Source organism: Triturus cristatus, chromosome 3_2 (assembly GCF_964204655.1).
Source record: "Triturus cristatus chromosome 3_2, aTriCri1.1, whole genome shotgun sequence".
Lineage (NCBI taxonomy): Eukaryota > Metazoa > Chordata > Amphibia > Caudata > Salamandridae > Triturus > Triturus cristatus.
The window spans coordinates 661,770,732-661,797,532 of record NC_140584.1 but is presented as its reverse complement, the minus strand read 5'-3'; the positions used below and the strand labels follow the sequence as shown (position 1 = coordinate 661,797,532).

Below are 26,801 nucleotides of genomic sequence, written 5' to 3'. Positions count from 1 at the left end.
TTAGTCTGGTCCTTTTTTGACTTCTTGATCTGTCTCTTTCTTAAGTGTCTTTGCAGGCTTTCCCATAGAAAGGCGAAAGTCAACACTTAAGATATATATTGAAGTACTCCAGGGTCCCCGCAAATGGGCGGGACTATTCAGTGTTTAAGACTATAAAGGCAAATCCCCTACGGGAGAAAAATGGTTTGCTAATTTGGGACTGCAGTCATGGTTGTCCACCCATGCATAGAGGTAGTTCAACTGATTAAGGACACTATAAATATTTAAATTAACGAATCACTCACTCAATGACAAGTGCAACCTAACGTTAGCGTAAAAATTTAAAGGTAATCTCAAAGTTGCCTGGTTTCCAGGGGATGCTACAGCCTCAAGGACTGTAAATACAATGTCCACCCTTGGAACTTGTTTGGCAGCGTAGTGATGGACATGGACACAGGCCTGTCGTATTATGAAATTTCCAGCGATGGTGAACATAACACTGGTGAATCGACGGTTGTGATTATCTCTTGATTAACTCATTGTTATCCCCCTTTGCTCTTTTATAAATGCAAACAATGACCGAGCAGAAATACCTCAAATGTTAAATATTATTTGCAATTAATATTCATCTCACTTTTCATTTAGCACTACGCCGTCTGCATGTTAATCTAAATCCGTGGTACTCATAGTATGGCCCGTGGGCCACTAGCGGCCCGGCAGGCCTTCATTGGCAGCCCACGGACCTTGCCTTGCAGTTTCCACGGCCAGCAGTAAACACAGAAGATGACCACAGGAGCATACGCAGTGACTACCTATTGAATAGGTAGTCACTACGTATGCTCCTGCGGCCATCTTCTGTGTTTACTCCCTGCCTATGTGATGTCAGGGCACCTTCAGAAAGCTTCCCAAAAGGCCCTTTAAAAGTCAGCTGTAAACGCTTTCACAGCTGACTTTTAAAAGGGCCTTCTGGGAAGCTTCCTAGTTTGGACAAGGACAGATAGCGGCGCAGAGACAGAGACGGGGACAGAGACAGAGAGAGACAGACAGAGACAGGGACAGGAACATACAGACAGGGACAGACAGAGACAGGGACAGACAGAGACAGGGACAGACAGAGACAGGGACAGACAGACAGGGACAGACAGGGACAGAGAGAGAGATAGGGACAGAGAGAGGGACACAGGGACAGGTACAGACAGGAACAGAAACAGACGGACAAAAACAGACAGGGACAGACAGAGAGACAAAGACAGATAGAGAGATAGATAGAGGGATAGAAGATAGAGGGATAGAAGATCGAGAGATAGAGAGACAGAGATAGCTAGAGACAGAGATAGCTAGAGACAGAGATAGCGAGAGAGATAGCTAAAGAGAGATAGAGAGAGAGACAGAGTGAGAGACAGAGAGAGAGAGAGAGACATAGAGAGAGACAGCGTGAGAGATAGATAGATGTGTGTATGCCGGGTCTGGTGGCTCAGTGGACGAATGAGTCTGCTGCAGGGGCCTGTGTTTAACCTCATGGTCAGTTTTTTTTTCTTGCTCTAGCCCCACCGCCCTCCCCCACTGACCCCACACCCACCGGTGCGGCCCTCGGCCACAAACCACACTGTAAAATTGGCCCCCGGGAGAAAGTTTGTGAGTACCCATGATCTAAACAGTCATGTTGTTTTGTCTTATGGAGCTCACGCACGCAGACATTCATACAAAGTATATTTCTTGAAAATGAACGGGTCTTCCTTGTGAATAATTCTTTGTGGATTGATTGACAAGTTTTTGATGTGTCTGACATCAAATTAATAGGCTTTAATCAGGTCTGAGCATTTCTCTGAATGAATCCGGAGGAATCAATATTATATTGATGCATGCATAACCGAGGTTCATTGGGTGTAAGGGCTATTTCTGGAATATTTTTACTATAAATATCAAAGCCTTTGTTGGGAGGGCGGGGCATCATAAGATCAAAGGGGATTACAGTGATGCTTAGCTGCACACAATGTAATTGCCCTCATACATGCTTAATGAGTTTTGTGGTCTGATATATTGGCAGACTCCTGCCCCAGCCCCTCACATTTTACTAGGAAGTTGGTAAAGATTAGAACTTGTTATAGTTCATACCCCCTGTTCCCCACGCCCCCGAACACTGTATTTCACATTGCCATAAGGCTCAAAACTAAACACATTTACAAATGCATATACTTTAAAACGCTATTGTTTCTGAAAATAAAAACTCTGGAGACAGGTTTTGTTTGGCAAAGCTTTACTGCTAACATACCAAACAAATAAAAGTGAGCTCATTCATTCACATTTTAAAAAGTAATCAAGTAATGTTACTGTTATCTACATACAAGTGACAGCATACAAAGCTTGAGAATAGAGTTACAACAGTTTACTAGTTGATTTTATCATTTACAACAGTATATTGACAAAGCTGCAAAAAAACTTGCATACTCTCTTGGAAGAAAAATAGTCTTATTGGTATGGGGTGCCAGATCTACTGTAGGTATCTACTAAAAGGTACTTTGAAAAGCAGTACCTCTGCGTTTTGAAAGCAAAAATACTCCTCCATTTTGAGTTGGCCCAAACTCAAATTGTGATACTGGTAAAACTGCCTCCATTTAACGAGATGGTTTCCCTGCAGTATATATGGCATTCACTATAGAGGCTGCATAACTAGGTGGAAAATACCAAGAACACATTTTATGATGAGACAGGCAAGTACATAGTACAACAGAAATCAGCAAAAGAACGATACAAAACTCGGGTGAAATTGTTCACTGATTCATTAAAGTTCTTTAGAACAACACAGAACACTCAATCCAATCTGAAGAAGTGATTTTATTCGCCACTGGGAGAGAACGCAATTATTTCAGTGAAAGGTAGCATAAAAAAAAGTAAACAAAGATTTGAGCTGAAACCTGTGGATAAGAAGGTGTGGATTGCCGAGACACTATCCAGGTGGAAAGTGGTTAGGTTTCGGAAAATAAAACAAAGTTTATGTTGGGGCAACTATTAGTAACGGCTAAAAGAGGGAAGTAAAGAGAAGAGGAGACCTCTGTGCTTAGTTGGCTCCATTGGCCCAGATTCCTAGCATGTGTGTTCTTCATTACGTTGGAAGCACTGAACAAAAATGTAAAAGCTGTATTTTGAAACGATGTTTAAAATAAAAATTAAAAAACGTAATTGGCGAAATTTTGTAACAACCTATGTGGTCAGTAGTGAATTAAGGCGCTCCATTGCATCCTTGAGAAATGTCACTGCTGGGTAGAACATGTATTTTTCTTAGGTTACTGTTTATTAATTGAACACTATGCATGCTTTGTCTATTGTGAGCGCCTTGCAGGATTTTAATTTCATTAGACCAGGCTGTACCTCTTAGGATCTAGAGTGGCCTCTCCTTCATGCACACAGAGCCCAGTTGTTTACAATTTCGTTTTGTCCGTAGTCGCAAAACGTTATTCTCTCCTGGTCACACAAATTGGATATAAAATGAAAATTACTATGGTACTGAAGCCCCACATTCCCTATCCTATGAAGTTAGTCATCCGTGAGATTTAGATCTTTGTAGTTGCATGGATTAAGGCCACAAAGTCATAAAAGTTTCTTTAAACTCCTAACTAAATGGGAGGCTACAAAGAAAGTAAAGAATGTTTGCAGAGACATAAAAACAAATCGTGCCTACCTAGAAACACTGAAGTGGTCATACTACATACACACTCTGATTTTCAACAACGGCTATAAGGGCACACCTTATACAGTTTTTAAAAAAAAATACCAATCACAAAATATGACTTTCTACTTCTTTGGTCTATGTACGTGAACAAACTGAAAAATAAACCAAGGCATAAAGTAGTTTATGTCTTGAAGTTTAAGAATGTAAATTGTACTTTGTTTCCTTTGAGACCTATCCTTCAATGATTAATGTTTAGAATGGATCATAGCTCATACTCCTACAGCATAGAGATTCATGTTTATAGATAAATGAAAAAGGTGAGACAATATAACAATAGTTTATAAACCAGTATTTTTTGTATTGACTTTTTGTAGAAAACCATATGCTACCTCCTGACATTATCTATTGTTGCACCCTACCAGAATACAAGTCAAAGAGATACTGACTTCCCTGCTGCTGTATCAACTAGTAGATGAAACAAGTGAAAACGTGTATAAGTGTATACTTGAATGTTATAAAGAACATGATCAACACGATGATTAATCATTGCTTTTAAGCAAAGTCCATGCTTTAGGTTTCTTACATTTTCAACTACAAAAGCCAATCATTTCCTACTCCAGCAAGTACTTGCAGTGTTCCGTTTTAATTTGGTGAACATTTTTTGCAAAGATTGATAATCAAAATATCTCAATATTGAGCTACTTTGCTATAAATCAGTTATTTTTGGAACAAATACAAAAAAGATCTTTGGCATGAAAACACACACAGGCTCTTCATAGTGAACAGTTGCAAAAGAAATTCTCAATCTACAGCTGAGACATTGCTAAAAAGCTTGACATTGAGCCACTGAATTAAATTAGTACCATATGGGTTAAGCAATGAAACCAATGGAAATAAACTGGCACCTTAAAAAATCATCTTTTTAGCTAAATCAATCTCTTTGGTGAATGGGTATCTGAAACCAATCTGTTAAGTGTTAGAAACGGGATTACAGAGTAAAAAATTTGGCATTTGCCTCAACGACTATAGTTACTCAGACAAAACAGAAATTGTATGCATAATGCACAATATGCACTCATGCTTTCTCAATTTCAGAACAGAATAATTGGATCATCAGCATATGACTAAGCAAGATCGGAATAAGCCTAAGAGAAAGGTGCATACCAAATGTTTACAACTGAACTGCCAGACCATGCTTGGTCAAGCATTGAGTGCTTATGTAGCTTTGAACTGCTTTTTAGTTCAAGCCGTAACCCTAGAAAGGAAAAATATTGAAGACTACAATGTACAACCAATCATGTGTAATTCTGTAACCTGATATCTTTGACAAACATTTCACTGGGTTCGGATTGCAAAATCTGCAGCATTAGTAAGCTCTGATGCATCTTCAAGTCACACATTTTCCAAAATGTTGAATGCATGGTAGACGTGTAGATCAGTTGTCAAATTTGGCATAAGGATTTTCCTCTTTAAACAAACCTAGGGAGACAAATGTGCATAGTACATCATTTAAACAAGAATAATTAGTCACAACCTTGTAAGAAATTAATTGCATTCTATTATTCACCCATGTAACAATCAGTATTAAAATGGCCAGGAGTACTAAGTTGGTCTTCATTTGTTGGTGTTACTACACTCATGAAATCGCATTGGCTAGCCACTGAGGTCTGTGAGGGGTGCGGAAGGACTGGTTCTGCCCTAACCTCCTATGAGAAATTTTTGGGAAAAAACAAGGCCAATCGTACATTTTACAGCACAATTCCAACATGACTTTGTTAAAAATGCACAGGTTCAAAGGAACACTAAGGAAATAATCAACCACTTTCACGTGGTGCTTGGCAAGACATAAATGAACTGTATTTTCCAGTCAGTGTTGTTAAACAATGCAGGACCTTTAATGTAGTTAAGCTCAGTCATAAAGCGTACAGTAGTAATGACATACTACAGGAAGGACCAGAGGCATTCTGAGTATTCTACGTATGTGAATTTGGACAGTAGCACAAACATTATCTATGCAATACAGCTTAGGTACAATGTCTAATCTGTGCTACGATTACAGTACAACATTTGGCTCAATCATTTGGTCATTAATCCCGATAGTGGCATGCAGCAGAAGGTTTGCAGATGGCCGTGGCAAGGTAATCTGCCCTCTTGTTTCTCTCCACCCCTCCCCCCCCCCCCCCAGCGTGTACAGTTACCACCACCAGTTTCCTGCAAAGAAAGGAGGCTCAGTTTGGTTCTTAGTAAAGGCGATAGGGTGTTCCAGATACAGGCTATAGTGCCAGTGAAGTATTGTTTCAGTGCGAAGGAGGTTTTGGATTTTCAGGTTTTCAGCTGCAGAGTATTTACTGCTGAGGAACCTCAGTCCGCAGGAAATGACTAGGATTTTTGGAAGATAAAAGTGGAATTCCCGGTGCAGAGCCTTGTATGAAAGACAACATATAAATGCTATTAGGACTTTCAATCAATCAGGATTTATAAAGCGTGGCTAATCACCTGTAAGTCAAAAAACGTAGCAGCCCCACCTCTGTGGGGTGTCTCCCTGGGCACTGGTTTGTGGCCGTGTTGGCCTTACTTAGTTGTGAACAAAGTGTGTCTTTCACTCATTCGATTTTTTTCCAAGATTGTTCTTTATTTTCACAATCTTCTTACTAGTTGTTCAACATACTACATTTCCCAAAATGCAATATCAAATCATCATCTTGTTCGGTGTTCCAATGCATTTCGGCTTAACGCCTTCCTCAGGGAACATCTAAAATACAAATGTTTTGTGTATAATACAAAAACGTATTTGACAATCCATTATTCTAATTGCCTGGTGATATAATTACAAAAAATGCACATCTCTAATTGATTTATGGTGATGTAGTTTAAACGTTGGCCAGTGCAATAGTATATCGGTTAATAAAATGTGACTATGATGCTGACACAATATATAGTGATTCAAAGTGCATGAATGCTCTACGCAGTGCGGTTTTAACGGGGGAGTGTAAACAGTGTGTTCAAAATCACTAACGTGGTGACGGGATATTGGTAAATGTTGACGTAGGCGTCGTGCTTAAATAAAGATCTATGGTGCCCCCTTGAAAGCGGTTGCTGGCCTATCCGTAATCTTACCGTTGCTGATGACTGACGCGTTTCCCTGCGCGGGAATCTATCTTCTGTGTAATGGTGTTTCCAAGTTCCCCATTATGTGGGTGATCACGTGAAATGACGCGTTTGCGTAACTGAGCTAAACATAGAAATGGGCTAGAAATATCGAGACCCGTTTCTTATGCTAAATAAAGTTTCGTAGAAACAAGTTAACCGAAAAAAATAAACCAGAAAAGGAGAACATTGAGTGCGCGGTGGTGTGTGTAATAACCTATGTGGGAACGACAGAGTGGAATTTTCTTGTTATCTTTAAACCATGTACAGCAGTTAGCCATGTAAATTTTTACTATATTGATACATATCCACGGCGATTGTGGATATCATATCGGACTGCTCGCAGAAAGTAGTCATATCACCTTCATTAATGCAATTGTGTCATATTTAATATTATTTTCATGTAACACTGGCATCACCCACATAGGTTATTACACACACCACCGCGCACTCAATGTTCTCCTTTTCTGGTTTATTTTTTTCGGTTAACTTGTTTCTACGAAACTTTATTTAGCATAAGAAACGGGTCTCGATATTTCTAGCCCATTTCTATGTTGAGCTCAGTTACGCAAACGCGTCATTTCACGTGATCACCCACATAATGGGGAACTTGGAAACACCATTACACAGAAGATAGATTCCCGCGCAGGGAAACGCGTCAGTCATCAGCAACGGTAAGATTACGGATAGGCCAGCAACCGCTTTCAAGAGGGCACCATAGATCTTTATTTAAGCACGACGCCTACGTCAACATTTACCAATATCCCGTCACCACGTTAGTGATTTTGAGCACACTGTTTACACTCCCCCGTTAAAACCGCACTGCGTAGAGCATTCATGCACTTTGAATCACTATATATTGTGTCAGCATCATAGTCACATTTTATTAACCGATATACTATTGCACTGGCCAACGTTTAAACTACATCACCATAAATCAATTAGAGATATGCATTTTTTGTAATTATATCACCAGGCAATTAGAATAATGGATTGTCAAATACGTTTTTGTATTATACACAAAACATTTGTATTTTAGATGTTCCCTGAGGAAGGCGTTAAGCCGAAATGCATTGGAACACCGAACAAGATGATGCTTTGATATTGCATTTTGGGAAATGTAGTATGTTGAACAACTAGTAAGAAGATTGTGAAAATAAAGAACAATCTTGGAAAAAAATCGAATGAGTGAAAGACACACTTTGTTCACAACTAAGTAAGGCCAACACGGCCACAAACCAGTGCCCAGGGAGACACCCCACAGAGGTGGGGCTGCTACGTTTTTTGATATTTGACACTCCTAGCAGGGAGTGATACCCAGGAGCACGGCACACACTAGGATCTAATAAACAACAACGCAGTGCACAAGTGACTTCAATGTGATTTTATTCAACTCTCCTGCTTCCACATTTGTAGCACGCATATAAAATTCAAGATGTCATTTGAAGAAATCACAAACTTGACAGAATCCAGGGCAGAGACTTTTGCCTTTGCGGATGAAGAAATTTCCAGAATATACTCATTAATACAAGAAGAAACCTCGGAACATACCACCAATCGCAGTAAAGAACAAAACATAAGGCAATTATTATATCTAACAAAAAAGGAAATCAATCAACGACTTCATGCTAGCACGATGATAAAATACCATAAGGCGCAAAGAATCCCAAGGGGTCTGAGGATATCTCTAAAACCCTCATTATGCAAGAACGCGCAAAAATTCACAGAGAGGTGGTATGCCATCTTAAACAAGTGTTCTTTGGACTTAATTTTATTGATTATAGAAGAGCTTTCGAACATATTGGAAGAACTGAACCACGAAATAACATCGATAAAAACAGAATTAAACAACTCCATGTCAGCGGAAGAACTCACAAAAACTCTTGAAGATATCAACAACCAACTTCGTAAACATACGCAAGAAGTCAATGACAGAAAAATTCGGAAATATCGAAGAGACACAATAGACTACAAAATGGGGGAAGTCTACACATGGGCTGAAATTTACGCGAGAAGGCGACAAAACAGACCGTACACCACACAGACTGACACGTCATCCTCAGAAAGTGAGACCACGGCAACACAAAGACGAAAACAGACACCTCTTACTGTACCAGAAGTGCCAGCTTCCACCTCCCAAGAAACGCCTTTTTTAGAATCAGGCCGCGAAGAACAGGACGACCCAGGCGGGGAAAAAGAAAAAAACAAATCAAAGGGGAAAGATTTACCCCAAACAAGAACTGTCACAGCCAAGAGGGACAAGAACAAGAAGGGGACTCAAGAGAGAATTTAGTGATAAATATATCTGATTATCACTTTAATGATGTTGAACTTAAAACCCTACAAAAAGGCACATCTTTTGTACCAACAACACAATCAAACCTCTTGGAATTCCATGTCAGCCTTTATAAATTCATGAGGAAAATACGCTTACGACACTTCTTTGAGAACATAGTTATGGAACAAGCTACAACAACAGAAGACCCTTTAAGAGGACTGAGATCATCTAGCACATATGTAGCCCCCACAAGTCATAAAACTATTGATCTATTTGAACAATTGGTCAAAAAAGACCTAAGCAAAATCAATTTTCAGAAAAAGACGAAACACCGGAACCTCAACACCAAAGAATTTGCCATTTTAAAGTCAATATCCAACAACACTTCGATTACATGTCAGAAGGCGGACAAAGGAGGAGCCCTTGTGATCCTTAACACTACCTACTACCTACAACAGGCAGAATTACACCTAAAGGACGAGAACACTTACATGGAATTGCCAACAAACCCCACAAAGGAATTCAAAGCGACACTAGAACACATTGTACAAAGAGCAGTGGATGGAGGCATCATTAATGAAAAGGTGAAAAAATATTTACTTCAAAAACATCCCAGGAGTCCCAAGTTTTATATGGTACCAAAAATCCACAAAGACCCTATTCATCCACCATGCCGACCCATAGTTTCGACACGAGGAAGCATACACGAACCGGTGGGTAAATTTTTGGACACCTACCTACAACCCTGTGTACTAAAAATGAGATCATTTCTTAAGGACACCACAGATTTTCTGAATAAACTCAACCACATAAACATCACAGAAGAAGAAACCATATTACTTTGTACCATAGATGTAAGAGCCCTATATACATCAATCCCACATCAAGCAGGAAAAGAGGCGGTCGAAAAAGCATTACTACATACTGAATATGAAGATGGTATGAAGGTATTCCTCATGGAACTCCTAGAATTCACCCTCCTACATTCCTACTTCGAATGGCAAAACACATGGTATCTACAGAAGACTGGCACTTCGATGGGCAACTGTGCCGCGCCCACATATGCTAATATTTTCATGAATACCTTTGAGGAAGAATACATCTTAAACACCCACTCATGGAGTGATCAAATCATGCTATATTTAAGATTCATTGATGACATTTTTCTAATTTGGAAAGGCACACGGAAACAACTAGAGGACCAAATCAATTCCCTCAACCTCATTGATGATAGATTACAGTTTACCCATGAGATCAATGAACACACCATCAACTTTCTCGACGTAAAAATAACCAAAACCCTGAGGGGTTTTGAAACAAACCTATTCAGAAAAACCACGGACAGGAATAACACCTTGAGATACGACAGCTTCCATCCTCAACCGCTCAAACTCCACTTACCATATTCTCAACTTCTGAGGGTCAAAAGAATCGTCTCAAACCCCGTCAAGCACACAGAACAACAAGAAGAAATGCTTCAAAGATTCAGGACAAGAGGACACCCAGAACACACACTCCAACAAGCTAAGAACCGAGCAAACAATTCCACCAGAACACAACTACTGTCATTACAGTCTAAAACCAAGACAGAAAGAATCACATATGTCAGCAAATACTCCACCATGAGTCTACAACTCAAAAGATCAATAAAAAAACATTGGCCACTACTACAACTAGAGCAAGATTTCAAGAACATTTTCATTCAGGAACCAATATTCGCCTATACCCGGGGCAAGAACATTGGTGAACTCATCAAACACCCCACAGAAAAAATTCAAACAGAACATAAAGGCACCATCCCGTGCCTGAACTGCAGCAACTGCAACAATATCATTAAAGGGACTTACATTACGCATCCAATGAAAGGTCACAAAATCAAACTTCAAGTAACGGCTACATGTGATACATCTAATGTAATCTATTTACTGAAATGTCCATGTGGGAAAGCCTATGTTGGCCAAACAGAGAGAAAACTAAAGGTGCGGATGAATGAACATAAAAGCAATATCAGAACCAAACAAATGAAATCCACAAAAGCCCAACACTTTATAGAGGCTCGACACCACAACAGCCAACTAAAAGCTTGCATCTTAGAGGTAGTGGAAAAACGAGAAGGAAAAGACAACCACAATGTGTTGCTACAAAGAGAAAACTTTTGGATATACCACTTAAGTACTCTACAGCCTCATGGGATGAACGACAGAGTGGAATTTTCTTGTTATCTTTAAACCATGTACAGCAGTTAGCCATGTAAATTTTTACTATATTGATCATATCGGACTGCTCGCAGAAAGTCGTCATATCACCTTCATTAATGCAATTGTGTCATATTTAATATTATTTTCATGTAACACTGGCATCACCCACATAGGTTATTACACACACCACCGCGCACTCAATGTTCTCCTTTTCTGGTTTATTTTTTTCGGTTAACTTGTTTCTACGAAACTTTATTTAGCATAAGAAACGGGTCTCGATATTTCTAGCCCATTTCTATGTTTAGCTCAGTTACGCAAACGCGTCATTTCACGTGATCACCCACATAATGGGGAACTTGGAAACACCATTACACAGAAGATAGATTCCCACGCAGGGAAACGCGTCAGTCATCAGCAACGGTAAGATTACGGATAGGCCAGCAACCGCTTTCAAGGGGGCACCATAGATCTTTATTTAAGCACGACGCCTACGTCAACATTTACCAATATCCCGTCACCACGTTAGTGATTTTGAACACACTGTTTACACTCCCCCGTTAAAACCGCACTGCGTAGAGCATTCATGCACTTTGAATCACTATATATTGTGTCAGCATCATAGTCACATTTTATTAACCGATATACTATTGCACTGGCCAACGTTTAAACTACATCACCATAAATCAATTAGAGATATGCATTTTTTGTAATTATATCACCAGGCAATTAGAATAATGGATTGTCAAATACGTTTTTGTATTATACACAAAACATTTGTATTTTAGATGTTCCCTGAGGAAGGCGTTAAGCCGAAATGCATTGGAACACCGAACAAGATGATGCTTTGATATTGCATTTTGGGAAATGTAGTATGTTGAACAACTAGTAAGAAGATTGTGAAAATAAAGAACAATCTTGGAAAAAAATCGAATGAGTGAAAGACGCACTTTGTTCACAACTAAGTAAGGCCAACACGGCCACAAACCAGTGCCCAGGGAGACACCCCACAGAGGTGGGGCTGCTAAGTTTTTTGATATTTTCGACACTCCTAGCAGGGAGTGATACCCAGGAGCACGGCACACACTAGGATCTAATAAACAACAACGCAGTGCACAAGTGACTTCAATGTGATTTTAATCACCTGTAAGTGTCACAAGGCGCTGGAGTTGTTGCTAGCTGCTTTGTGATGCTCTGTTCATTCAAACAAGAATGTCTTGAGTCCTTTTCGGAATTCTCCGGGAAATGTGGCGTTCCTCAGGTGCAGGGGAAAGTCGTTCCAGGCTTTGGTTGCCAGGTGAGAGACAAAGCGCCCTCTGCTGTTGAATCGGCAGATCTGGGGGGTGTCTGCGAGGAAAAGGGAGGGGAATTACAGGTGTCTGGTTGGTTGGTGGAAGGCCATTCGTTTGTTGAAGTACGCTGGTCCTTGGTCGTGCAGGATCTTTGTATGCGAGGGTCAGCATCTTGACATGGCATCTCTTCTGGATAGGGAGCTAGCGTAACTTCTTCTGGTGCGGGGTGATGTGAATGTCAGGGGAGGTTAAGGATAAGTCTTGCGGCTACATTTTGTATTATATGTAGTCTCTTTAGGAGGTGTGCAGTGATTACTATGTAAACAGTGTTATTGTAGTCCAGCATGCTGGTGACGAGGTGTAGGAAGGTGGATATCTGACTATGGTTACCCCCAAATTTTTGCCTAGTGTCTAGCTGGTTTTTCGACTTAGTTGGCCTGAGATCCTGCTATTCAGGATCTCAGCCTGGCTGTTCTCTCTTTAAAATGGACTCCATGTACCCTAGGTACATACCCAATTGGTTGGATCACCCTGTCAGCCCCTGTACCAGTGTACACTAGGTACCCAGGGCATTGGTGTACCCAAGGCCTGCCAGGGGCTGAAGCATGTATTATGCCACCCCAGGCTTGGCCTAACAATTTGACACAACTGGCTGATCACTCAGCTGGGGTAAGTTGGTGTAATCACCTCTTACTTAGGTGTAGTCTACCTATACCTAACCTTAAATGGGACACCTGGTAACCTATAAGTCACTCCTATGGCAGGCCTTAACAATCCTGAAGGCAGAGTGCTTGGTTCCATGTGAGATGGTGCTCTGGCATGAGCTGAGCCTGTCTGCAGTGGTCGGAACAACTTCCTTCTACTGTTTCCAGATATCGTCATACCATATACTCTTAAGTGCATTATGAACCTCGCGGTTAAATGCTAACTTTGGTTTGGCTTTATCAAAACATGTCGAGTAAGGTGTCATACGAATTGGAATACTAACCCCTCGCCAATTCTGGCGACGGGGCTAGCATTCCACCCTTCTAGAGGGACACGACATGTACAGTACCTGAAACCCGGGTAAAATCAGACATAGCCTCAGCTCCACAAAATGGATGCGGCCACCACAGACACAAGTCTGCCCTCCTGCTGCTGGGAGTCCTTCCAGCTTGGGAGGTGTGGACAAAGGGTTTCCTGCCAGGGGAGGTGCATGCACCACCCCAGACAGGATTTTGTGTATTGGTCAGGTAGGGCTTGAAAGAAACCAGACATGCCTGTGGCTCACAAGGAGCCTCGGTGCATATGCCAGTTCAAACCGGTCCTGGGGCACACCAGTCCCGGGCCTGGGGCGAGCTGGACAAAGGATTGGGGGTGTAACCACCCCCCTTCCTGGTCCCACCCATAGGGAGGGACCTAGCAGGTAGTCCGGCCCCTAGAATCCGCTTAAAGGTAGGAGCTGTGTCCTAAGACTTCAGACATCCTGGAATCAACTTGAAACTAAGAAGAAGACGGGAACTTCGACATTCTGCTGCACAGAAGACTGAAGGAAATCTCCCCTGTGGTCAGGGAGGGACCACCTTGCTAACGCAAGCACCATCCAGCGAATCAACGTCTGCTTTGCCGCCGCCTCCCGCCGGAGCCCGAGCCCAGAGACTGACAAGACCTGGACCTCCAGACCTCTCACCGCCCGATCCACAGTCCCTGAAAAGAGGAGACCCGTGGAGGCACCGAGACACGTGGAGCCAGCCATCTTGAAACGACCACGACAAGCTGACCAGTGCAACAACCGAGGCTCCCTCCAAGTTGTGCTTTGGGATCTGAGAAGCCCAACCCTCGAGCAGCATCTGCACCAAAGGTGAGCCCTCCAGCATCTCCACGATCTGCGTGGGGCCCTTCTGCATTTTGCCACTCGACGCGCCTAACCGGTTGCTGGCCCGCTGGCTAGTAGCCATCTTGGCGACGAACTTTACGAAATACACCGCTGGTCTGGTTGCTCCAGACTGGCCCTTGCTCCCCTCCAAAGGAGCAGTCCTTCTGACCTTGCTGGTCAGAACCATCAGCTTATTTCATCTCCTACAACAATTGCTTTTGCCAAGGCTTGTTTGCTTCGATCAAGTCGCCGACAGCAAGAGCCTGCGTGGGACAGCTCGTGAACCGACTCCTGGACGTCGTCGACCTCCAGGGACCACGTGGCTGCAGAGACAAGCTACACCTTTCTTCCTGTTTGCACCCGACATTGCCTGGTACCCACCTGGTGCCACGCTGGTCACTGGCTAGTGACTGTGAACACTGTCCCCTCTGCTTACAGGTCTTCAACATCTCCGATCCACTCTTGGATCCACTGCATCTCTCCCGGACCAACCGCCTGCAGCATCTTTATCTTCAGGCTCCACGGAACAGATAGAAGAAACCCGACGCACTTCGAGGCCTATGCACCCGCTTCCTGTGGGTGAGGTAAAGCTGGCACACCTGTGCCCAAGTGTAGTATTACATCTCTAGTGCCTGTGTTCCAAATCTTGAGTTCCTAGTCCATCCGGAAGATCCTCTTTGCAGTAACTTTGTACTTTTTACGCACCCATTGAAACCTATGGGAGCACGCGTGTGACTATTTGCTCTGCACACGCCACCCGTGGACCTCCTGGTCACTAACTGACGTTAGCTCCTTGTAGGCCCAGCGATTCTAGAGGCCCTAGGCCTTTTCCCTTTTCTGTTCGTGGTACTTATACCACTATTTTAGTATATGGTTTGAGCGGCCACCAGGGCCTATCCATATAAAGTGCAACTTCTGTGTATTCTACTGTAATCTTGTTTGACGATTTGTGCTCCTGTGCTCATAAAGAGACTAGGGGTTACTTTGAGAAATAAATACATATATATTTTGAATATATATCTGTGTGGTGTCCTTTCATTGGTATAAAAGGGGGTTGCATTTGGTAAAACAGCTGGCTTAACACGCTTCACGAGTTTAGCCTCAAAGACTGCTTAGCCTACGCTACCATTAGGGCAGCTAGTCCGAAAAGGTTGACTTACAACCACACCATAAGGGTTGCTTGGCATGGTACAAGGTGATCACTTTAACTAGTGAGCATCATATACCAGGCCAACTTCTCACACGAGGGCTCGAGTGACTATCCTTATGTTGATTTGGAACCACTTGAAGATCTTACGGAGCATGCATAGGGTGTGGAAGCAGCCAGCTTCGCATGTGTTTATCTATTTCTGCATAGATAACTTGCTATCCAACATGATACTGAGGGTGAAGGCATGGTCTTTCAGGGCAGGGCAAGGGTCGAGATCAGCAGGCCACTAAGTGTTGTTCAATGGCGAGGTGCTGTTCCCAATGATGAGGATTTCCCCAAGTTGAACTGGAGACAGTCATCCTTCATCCAGTCAGCGACATTCATCATACATCTGTGGAAGTCGGTTCTGGTGGTGGAGGGGGTCTTGTGACAGTGAGAGGATGAGCTGGGCATTGTCAGCATAGGAGATGATGTTGAGTTCATGTGATCTGATGGTGTTGGCCAGGGGGGTCATGTATTGAAGAGGGTGGGGTTGAGGTACAATCCTTGTGGGTCGCTGGAGATGGTCTCCTTGGGTTTCGAGGTGAATGGTGGTTGACAAATTCTCTGGGTTCTTCTGGTGTGGAATGAGGCAATCCATTTGAGGCTGTCTCCTTGGATGCCAATTTAGTGGAGTCTGTTGATCAAGATGTGGTGGGAGACTATGCCAAAGGCGGCTGACTCTGTGCTGTGGGCGACTTGGAATATGGATTGAGAGGGGGGCCAGGAGGTTGTGCTGTTCCAAGTGTTTGGCGAGTTGCTAGTTGATTGCCTTTTTGAGAACCTTCTCTGGAAAGGGGTGCAGGAAGATAGGCAGGGAGTTCTTCGGAACTGCTGGGTCAGTGGATGGTTTATTCAGGAGGGGCCTCACTTCATCTTATTTCCAGTCCTCACGGAAGGAGGCCATGGTCTTGCTACAGAAGCTGAAGACGTGGTGGGGACATGAGTCCCTGGGTGCTCCCGAGTGTATGGAATTCATGATGGAGACAGTGGCTTAAGTTGTGAGAGAGTCCCAGTGGGTAAGCAGGTTTTTGGGGTTTGTGTTAGTCAGTGTGAGCAGGCCGATGCTGTCGGCGGTTTGAAGTTCTCGTAGATGGCTGAGATCCTGTTGTGGAAGAAGTAAACCAGGGTGTCACAAAGTTCTTGGGATGGGGTAATGTCATTCCCAGGGGAGTGGAATTTAATAAAATATCTACTTTTCCATGGGGCAGGTTCCTTTATAAATCTACTTGTCTTGTAACAAACTCCACCTGTCCCTTTGGTGCCATGTAGTGCGCGACAAATTATGGCGGCAATCTCATTATATAAGAGCTCTGATATAGCCTCTCTGATTTTGCCAGGGCTCATACCATTGTAGAGTTTGAATACCTGCAATCTTCTTATGTTGCCACGTTTCCACAGATCTACATACTGGGGCTGAAGGTAGTGGTAAGCAATAGTTCCAGGGTTAGAATGCCCTTTTGAGTCTGTGCAAACCTACTAACTTGCATGTTTTATGGGTTTTCAACAACTCCTCTCTAATCTTTTCTCATACTGAGAATTGTTGGAAATTTACTCCTGACAATGGCAGGCGTAAATCTTATTCTTGGGAAAAAGGTGGAAGTGAACTTGCAAACACTCGCATTAGCAAATCTACACATGCATAAATTGCATATGCTAAAATGCAGTTCACAAATATTTTCTAGGAGTACTATTTCTTGTCCTACTTCTGTAAATTTTTGGGAATTCACGAAAGCTGTATAGCTGCACTTAATGCAAGGACATATACCATGAGAGCACTTTGAGACTTTCTTTAATAATTGGACCCCTAATTTGGTCTGGCGTTGACCATGATCTTTTGTGTTTATTAAAATTCGGTCTTTCTCTCTCTGTATCGGCTGGCTTTACTGTGAGTGACAGCTTTCTGCTTGTTCACAAGCAGCATATCGGCGCACAGAGTAGTTTATTCAGTGGCAGTAACTACTGTGGCAAGGTGTGTTTTTGAGACCAAAAACGATTTTTGATTTTGCCAAAGTATGTTATAATGGTGAAGGCCCGGCAACTCCCACATCAATAAGGTTTTACAAAAACCATGCCAAAACAAGTCACACATTGACAAAAATAAAAAGCTGACCACCAATTTCAGACCTATTGGCTTTGACAACGCTTGTTTATTTTTGTTTCCCATTATCTTATTGAAACTAGTTACACTGATTTTCCGTTATGAATATTTTTGGGAAATACTAGCACAAGTTACTAAATGATGCTGCAAAGAAATGGTACCTGAAATTTTACAGTAGATTAGCAAAATGTTTTTTTTCCCTGCTTTCATTTTTTATGAACATTTAATTTTGAAAGCAAATAATCATCAATTTTGCTTTCAGGCTTCTGCAAATATTTCCATCAAAATCTGACAGCATTCAGGGAGCATTATACATAGCCTCATATTGCTAAACTTTGAAAACGTGTGTACACATTTTTATACTTGAACCACTGTCAGTCAGAGCTTCCAACATTTACTTAGAGCGCTCACCCTAATAATAAAGGTTGTCAATTAATGAACCACAAATTAAAGTTTAAACAGCATTAAGATATGGACAAAAATATTACCTTAACTGCAGACAGTGTCCTTCCCTGATCCATAATGTGTTACTGAAAACTGACAGCCAAAGGGTTTGTGCTGCAGGGGGTTGGGCCTACTTGTCACAAGAACAAAATATACATGAAAACTTGTTGCCCTTGACCCCAAACAATATGTCCTGAGCGTTGGGATATAAGAATACCACATTCCTGGTGGCTGCAGGGTTGAAAAACTCCTTCAAGATGGTGAAGAGCTCCTTACTGTGGTTTGTGCCAACTTCTATGCAGTCTGCAAGAGCGTTCTTGTTGGTTTCTCACAGGAGGCGTTGGTACTGGTCGAGTGCCGTTTTGAAGGTGGTATGGTTTTCTTTTTTGCTAGTACGCCACTTCCTTTCTAGTTTCCGGCAGTTGCGTTTGGAAGATTTAAACTTTGCAAAGAACCAGCTGGCTCTTTTAGCTGGTACTTTGAGTTTGGCTGGCCTAATGGGGTCGATTGTATCAGTGCATTCTGTGATCCAGTGGAAGAAGTACTTAGCAGCCTGTTCTAGGTCAGGTGATGTGTCTGGGAGGTGGAAGTTGAGAGCGTAATGTCACTGGTCTTCTGATATTTATTTCTTGGTTCTGTGTATGGAGCTGGGGGTGTGGTGCCAGTCTTGGTAGATCCAGTGATGGTGAAGTGGAAGCTGTAGTGGTTGGTCCTGGTGAGCTGTGATACGTGGTTGGTTCTTGAATCTGTTGGACATAAAAATGGGGTCGAGCATGTGTCCTGCGATGTGGGTGGGGTCGATGACAAGTTGTTGGAGGCAGATGTTGCTCATGCTTTTCCAGAGATCGGTTTTGTTGGTGTCGTCGGGATCGAAGGGGAAGTTAAGGTCTCCTAGGAAGATGTAGTGCTCGGAGTCTATGGCGATGGCGCTGGAAAAGCTGAGGCGTGGGCAGTATGTGAGGGGGGCCTCTGATGGTGCTGTTTCCGTCTGTGTGAAGTTGGAAATTAAGATGTCCACTATCAAGGGTGGCTTGTCTGAGGAGGTTATTCAGCATATGGTGTCCTTGTAGATGATGGCAATTCCACCTCAGCGTTTGTTGATTCAGTCCCGGTGTGTTATCTTGTAGCCTTTGGGTGTGGCGACGGGGATGTCTGGTGCAGAGGTGTGGTTCAGCCAGGTATCTGAGGAAGATGACGTCCAGGGTGAGGGATGAGATAGTGTCTTAGTTCTCCGTGGTGTGTTTGCCGCGCAATCAAGCATGGAGTAGAAATGTAATGGAGTTGTGCCGTGGCGGTCTCAGTCGCGTGGTGGGCGCAGTCATGTTTGCAGTGCCTCTAGTGTTGTTGGTTGCTTCAGGGTTGCAGGTGAAGTGGCAGTGCTGGCAGGAGAAAGGTCCTTTGGTGGTGCGTGGGGATGTGCTGCAGCAGTTGTCGATGCACCAGGGGTCGGACGTCTGCGGCGGTGTAGTTGCGCGGGGTGGAAGCACCGGGATTCCTGGTGCTGGGTGCAGTGCTGGCACGGACGGGTGTGATGGGCTTGTCTTGGCGCACTTGTGGCATGTCCGCTGCAGGCCTGTGCTGCAGCCTACTTTAACTAAGTCCTTGGAGGCGGGAGGGGCGCTCTGAGGTTGTGGGTGGGGCAAGGTGAGAAAACGGGCAGCAGGCAGGAGCAGCAAATGAGGATAAAAAGGAAGGAGAAAGAAGATAAAGAACGAGGCAAAAGCAGGAGACAACATTCAGGAAAACGAGGGGAAAGAAAGGAGAAAGGTAAAAAAAGTGAGGCAAAAGCAGGAGAAAGCACTCAGAAAAATGGGGAGGAAGCAGAGAGGTGCAGCGGCATGGGAGAGTTGGGCCTTTGACTGAGCAGCAATATAGGTCACTTAACGTCAGAGAGGAATGATCACATTTTCTTTTTGCAGAGGTTAAATATGCTATTGCATGCAACACAGCCTTTTTTGGACCAGAGAGTACTGGGAAAAAGAGCTAAAATGGAACTGTTGAAGTCTAATCAGGATGCAATTAGTAAGCCTAGGCGGAGTTCACGGACAAGCTACGTGGAGTTCGGCGAGCAGCGGAGTAGGTTACCACACGCGGTTCACACTGATTTTTAGTGCTGGATGTTTGTCCCGTGCTGTAAAATCAGTGTGAACAACATCACACACAGTAAAAGAGTGCGTTATACTTGAGCGGCAGCTTCCTCAACGAGTACAGGGTTTCTCAACACGAACGGTAGCGACCATCCGCAACCACCCGTGTTGCGAAATCTAGCTGGGGGAAGTGGTCTAGCATTGGATTTTCCTCGCTCGTGCTCGCCAGCTTACCGTTGGTGAACACAAGCGAGGAAAAAGCTAAACCTCAAGGAGCTGAGTTTTACAGAACTCCACAAACTCAGAGGATTGCGAAAAATTCTGCAAACTGAGCAGAGTTCACTGCCCAGGCTTAGCAATCAAGGCATGACCACATGTTTTCCAACTAGTTAGTTGCCAGTAGTCCATGTGAGTGTAAGCCAAAATTCACTGATCGAGGAATCTTGTTGATGTGAGGTGACAGTGGTAACATATTTTCAATGTTGCAGAACACTTGTAGATTTATGTGAGTTTCACCCCGCCAAGCCCAGATTGACACTATTGGCAATATGAGTTTATACATCTTCTCTACCATATCACCACTTCAAAATTTAATTATTTAGAATGACAATGTAAGTCTTACAGATAAACAGAATTCACAAAACAGAAGGTTTGTAAAGATGCATTATTCTGCAAAGTACCACTCCCTAGCCCTTCCAAACACAAGACTACTTTACTGATTAACTGGAGAGCATCTATCACCAACTGAAACAAATGAACAAGTTACTTACCTTCGGTAACGCTTTTTCTGGTGGATGCAGTATCTGCCTGTGGATTCCTCACCTTGTGAATATCCCCTGCACCAGCAACATTCGGAAACTTTTGTAGCTCTCCACGCCGACGAGGATGACGTCACAGAAGCACGGCTCTGCTCGTGGCTCCGCTGACGTCACTGGATCCATAATAAGACTTTGTCGGCGTGATGTCAGTTCTGCCCTTTTTTCCGTGCCTTCGAGGCACACGGACGGACTGACAGCAATATATACACAGTACATAATATACAAACCAACACACACAGTGTGAAGATAATACAGGAAGGCAAAATAAATAACACACTTCCCTTGACAGAAATAAATGAATCTTGAAACATCACTATTGTAGGTATACATGTGTGGACAACGGGGAGGAGGATGGGCCAGAAAAAGCGTAACCGAAGGTAAGTAACTTGTTCTTCTGATGGATACATCTGCCAGTGGATTCCTCACCTTGTGAAAAGATTCCCACAGCAGTCCCACTCCCGGAGGAGTGTGTCCACCCTTCTATACCAAAAAGTCCTGAAGGACGGAACGAGCAAAGTGTCCGTCCCTCCTCACTTTGGAATCCAAGTAGTAATGCTTCGCGAAAGTGTGGAAGGAGGCCCAAGTTGTCACCCTACAAATGTCCTCCACAGGAACCACTCTAGACAAGGCAGATGTAGAAGACTTTGCTCTGGTAGAATGAGCCCTTATGCCCTCTGGAGGTTCCTTGCCGGCCAAAGAGTAACAGATCTTGATGCACAAGATAATCCATCTGGAAAGGGTGCGCATGTGCACCGCTTTGCCTTTGCTGCAGCCAACAAAGCCCACGAGGAGCTGGTCATCCACTCGAAAGTCTTTAGTCCTATCAAGGTAAAAGCTCACCGCACTGTTAGGGTCCAAGCGGTGAAGTCGCTCCTCCTCCTTGGAAGGGTGAGGGGGAGGATAGAAGGTAGGAAGGGTAATGGACTGCCCCAGATGGAAAGGAGTTGCCACCTTAGGCAGGAAAGCAGCCCTGGTCCTGAGTACCATTCAGCATGAATGGTCAAGAACGGGGGTTTTGAACTCGCAGCTTGAAGCTTACTTACCCTCCTTGCCGAGGTAATAGCAATGAGAAAGACAGTTTTGAAAGATAACAGCCTTAAGGGACACTTGTGCAAATGCGCGAAAGGAGAACCCATCAGGTAAGTTAAGACAAGATTTAAGTCCCATTGAGGCACAATAAAAGGAGTAGGCGGAAACTTATTGGTAAGGCCCTTAAGAAATCGTAATACAATAGGTGACTTAAGTAAAGACGGCTGACCCGGCAAGCAAAGGAAAGCCGACAAAGCCGATAAATATCCCTTTACAGTAGCTACAGCAAAGCCTTGCTGAGAAAGAGCAAACTGAAGGATGTTGGATAAACGAGCCCTCAAAGGGTCAATAGACTTCTCTCCGCACCAAAGAACAAATTTAGACCACCTATAAGAACAGATAGATTTAGTGGAATGACATCTGGCAGACAATATTACATCTACCACATCAGGCGGGAGAGAAAAAGAATTCAGGTTGCCCCGTTCAATCTCCAGGCATGAAGGTGTAAGCTCTGGAGGTGGGGGCGCAGAACCCGCCCCTCCGACTGCGAGAGGAGGTCTGCCCTCAGAGGGAGACGGAGCGAAGGGCACGAGGAGAGGTGGAGAAGATATGTATACCACACCCTTCTTGGCCAATCCGGGGGGATCAATATGACTTGGGCCCGGTCTTGGCGAATCTTCCTCAGAACCCGTGGAATCAAGGGTATGGGAGGAAACGCGTAAAGGAGATGGGAGTCCCATCCCAACTGAAACGCGTCCCCCAAAGCTCCCTGCATCGGATACTGGAGACTGCAGAATAACGGGCAGTGAGCGTTCTCGTGAGTGGCAAACCAGTCCACCCGAGGAGTTCCCCACGTCCGAAAGACGTGACGAACCACCTCCGGATGGCGCCTCCACTCGTGGTCGGCAGAGAACTGCCGACTGAGACTGTCTGCACGCACGTTCAGAACTCCGGACAGATGATTTGCCATCACACAAATCTGATGATCCTGAACCCAGGACCAGAGACGCAGAGCCTCTCTGCAAAGACAATGCGACCCCACTCTTCCCTGCTTGTTGATATACCACATCGCGGTAGTGTTGTCCGTCAGGACTTGAACAGACTGACCGCGAAGGGAAGGGAGGAAGGCCTTGAGAGCCAAATGTATCGCCCGCAACTCCAAAAGGTTGATGTGAAGCAACCTTTCCACTGGAGACCAAAGACCCTTGATCTCCAGATACCCCAGATGCGCACCCCACCCTAAAGTGGATGCATCCGTTATCACTGTGGCCACCGATGGAGGTAGATGGAAGGGCTTTCCTTGAGACAGATTGCCCTCCATGCTCCACCAAGACAGATCTGCCGCAGCTTCTCTGGAGATCCTCACAGACTCCCTGAGATCTCCTTTGTGCTGATACAACTGCCTTCGGAGGCACCACTGGAGCGCCCTCATGTGCCAGCGTGCATGGTTGACCAACAGAATGCAGGAAGTAAACAGACCGAGCAGACGAAGGACCTTCAGGACTGGAACGACCGCTCCGTTGTAAAACAAGGGAATCATTTCCTGTATGTCGAGAATCCTTTGTGGAGGTGGGAATGCTTAATGCACAGTAGTGTCCAGTACCACCCCTATGAACAGGTTTTGCTGTGAGGGCACCAGGTGAGATTTGGGCACGTTTATCGAGAAACCCAATTTGTACAACAGCTGAGTTGTAACCTGCAGATGATGAAGCACCTTCTCAGGCGACTCCGCTTTGATCAGCCAGTCGTCCAGATAGGGGAAAACTGGAATCCCCGACCTTCTGAGATGGGCTGCCACCACTGCCATCACCTTGGTGAAGACTTGCGGTGCAGTAGTAAGACCAAACGGAAGGACCGCAAACTGATAAAGTTGCGACACTACCGTAAAACGGAGATACTTCCTATGCGACTTCAGAATGGGGATGTGGAAATACGCATCCTACAAGTCGATCGATGCCATCCAATCCTCCTGTTGCAGCGCTTGAAGAACCTGCGCAAGGGTGAGCATCTTGAACTTCTCCTGTTTCATAAAAAAGGTTCAAGATCCTGAGGTCCAGGATTGGACGAAGCCTGCCATCCTTCTTGGGAATCAGGAAATACCGGGAGTAGCATCCCTGACCCCTTTTTTTTTTTAGCAATGTAAGGACTTCCTCCTGCAGGAGAAGAAGGTGGTCCTCCGAGCAAGCACCTTGGCAAGGAGGGTAATTTGGAGGGAATTCCCGAAAGGGAAGGGCGTACCCATTTTCTACAAGATCTAGAACCCAGAGGTCTGAAGTGACCGATTCCCAATCTTGTAGAAAATGGGTAAGCCGGTCCCCCACAGGACCAGCATGATCCAGAATGGTGGATCTAGGGCTGCTTTGCAGTGGTGGGAGGGATGGAGGAAGAAGAAGAGGAGGAGGAGGAGAGCTGCCGACCTCGAGCATGACCTCTGATTCTGCCCCTGTAGCTTTTATACAGGGTGTTCTGTTGCTGTTGTTGCTGCTGCTGGGGCTGCCTGTAGGTCCGAAACGACGACCTTCCAAAGCCTCTGTACCTTCTAAAGGAGCCCCTAGATTGTGTCTGCAGACCCAGAGATTTGGCAGTGGCTTTAGTTTCTTTAAATCTCTCTAGTGCAGCATCAGCATTTTTACCAAAAAGCCCAGAACCGTCAAAAGGCAAGTCCAGAAGCGTTGCCTGCACATCAGGGGAGAACTCAGATGACTTCAGCCACGCACTCCTCCTTGTGGCAACAGAAGAGCCCATAATTCTGGCTACAGAGTCCGCGGTATCCAGGCCACTCTGGATAACCTGACGCACAGCCGCCTGAGTGTCCGAAAGCACCTCATTAAAGTTCTGTCTGTCCTCCTCAGACAACTTAGTTGTTTAGCGGAATCCATGAGAGCATGGATATAACGGCCAAAAGACAGGTGGCATTTGTCGATTTTAAGGCCATACTGGCCGAGGAGAAGACTTGCTTGGCTGATTGGTCAAGTTTTTTAGCATCCCTGTCACTAGGGACCTGAGGAAAGGCACCTGAAGACCTCTTAGAACAAGCAGCATGAACCACCAGACTCTCCGGCGAAGGATGGGAAGTAAGAAAGTCTGGATCCCCTGGAGCCTCCCTGTATCTTCTAGCCACAGTTTTAGAGACCGCAGGAGCTAAAAAGGGCTTACGCCATACCTCCATGACTGGTTCAGTGGTGGCGTCATTATATGGTAGTAAGGGTTCTGACACAGTGGAGGGAGAATGTAAAACCTCAGTGAGGATGTTTGGCTTGAACTCAGCAGTTGGTAGCTGTAGATCCAAAAGCTCCGCTGCTTTTCTAATAACCGTGTGGTAGGGTGCCACATCTTTAGAGGGAGTATCAGTTGGAGGAGTAATCTCCCACTCTGGTGATAAATCCAGGCCACTAGCTTCTTTCAACTCCTCAAACAAATCATCAGACTCCATGAGCTCACCCTCTTCCATCTCCTCAACCTGGTGGTACCTTTGTTCTTCCAGGACTCCTCACAGCTGGCGTCGGCGGCGCCGTAACTGACTGACGGCGCCAGAGCCGGCCTCGAACACGGATCCGGAGGAGCAGCCGGAGTCGAACGAGGTCGAGCTGGAGCCGGTGAAGATGGAAGCGGCGTCGATGTCCTCGGCGCCAGGAAATGTCAAGACGGCATCGCCGGGAAAAAAGGCATAAAAGGAGCCCGAGCGTAGGCTTGAGGAACTCCCAGATTGAAAGCCAATTGGACCCATGGGACCCGAAGGTGCTCCAGAGGGGTTCATCGCTCTAGTGAAGACTCCATACATCGCATTCAAATAATGCGTTGGATCTTGACCCGGGCCTGGAAAGGGGGGATATGGCTCAGACGGAGGCATAACCGGACTCGGGCCGATCGGCGCCTACGGTGGAGCCAGCGGAGTCGAAGACTCATCAGGAGCCGGATCTTCTTCAACTGGAGCCGGAGAATGAGCCGGCGTCGGAGATGGAGCCGGAGCATGCTCCGGTGAAGCCGCAGGCGAGGTCAGGCCAACAGGAGAGGCAGGAACAGAGACAGGAGAAGGAGACACAAAGTCCTTACGACATCGAATAGGTGAGGTCGATCTCTGAGCCACTTCTCTATCCGAACGGTGTTGAGAACCATGCCTCTTCTTCTTTTTGTGCTTCTTGGACTTCGAAGCATGCGCCAACGTTGACTTAGACGCTGACCTTGACCTTGATCTGGATCGTCTTCGACCTCTCTTCTCCTTTTTCAATCTTTCGACAGCAAGAGCAACCCTCGACGTCATGATCCGACGACAGGCACCAGACACAGTCCTCGTGAGGATCCATGATGGACATGTGCTTACCGCACTCCCTGCACGGCTTGAATCCGGACTTCTTTGTCGACATTTTTTAAACAGGAAGCAAGAAGAAAGAGAGACACCAGCAGAAAAACAAAGTAACTAGCCAAAGCTACGGAGAGTGCCTGAAAACCGTTAGCGTCGACGGCGCGGAAAAAAGGGAACTGACGTCATCACGCCGACGAGTTCCTCTTATGGATCCAGTGACGTCAGCAGAGCCGCGAGCGGAGCTGTGCTTCTGTGACGTCGTCCTCATCGGCGTGGAGAGCTACAAAAGTTTCCAAATGTTGCTGGCGCAGGGGATATTCACAAGGTGAGGAATCCACTGGCAGATGTATCCATCAGAACTCCTGAGCAAGGGACTCGCTGTTTATACTGTACTTATAGAACATAATACTTCCA

General features: G+C 44.8%; 1 protein-coding gene across 1 annotated transcript in view; it reads right to left on the bottom strand.

Annotated features, from left to right (window-relative positions):
• Window positions 1-2,219: 2,219 nt before the first annotated feature.
• PTTG1IP (PTTG1 interacting protein) overlaps window positions 2,220-26,801 on the bottom strand; it is a 232,575-nt gene continuing 207,993 nt past the window's right edge. The window contains exon 7 of the mRNA XM_085648636.1: window positions 2,220-5,128. Within this exon, the coding sequence (XP_085504762.1) occupies window positions 5,085-5,128 (44 nt within the window). The 3' untranslated portion in view covers window positions 2,220-5,084. The remainder of the gene's footprint in view (window positions 5,129-26,801) is intronic.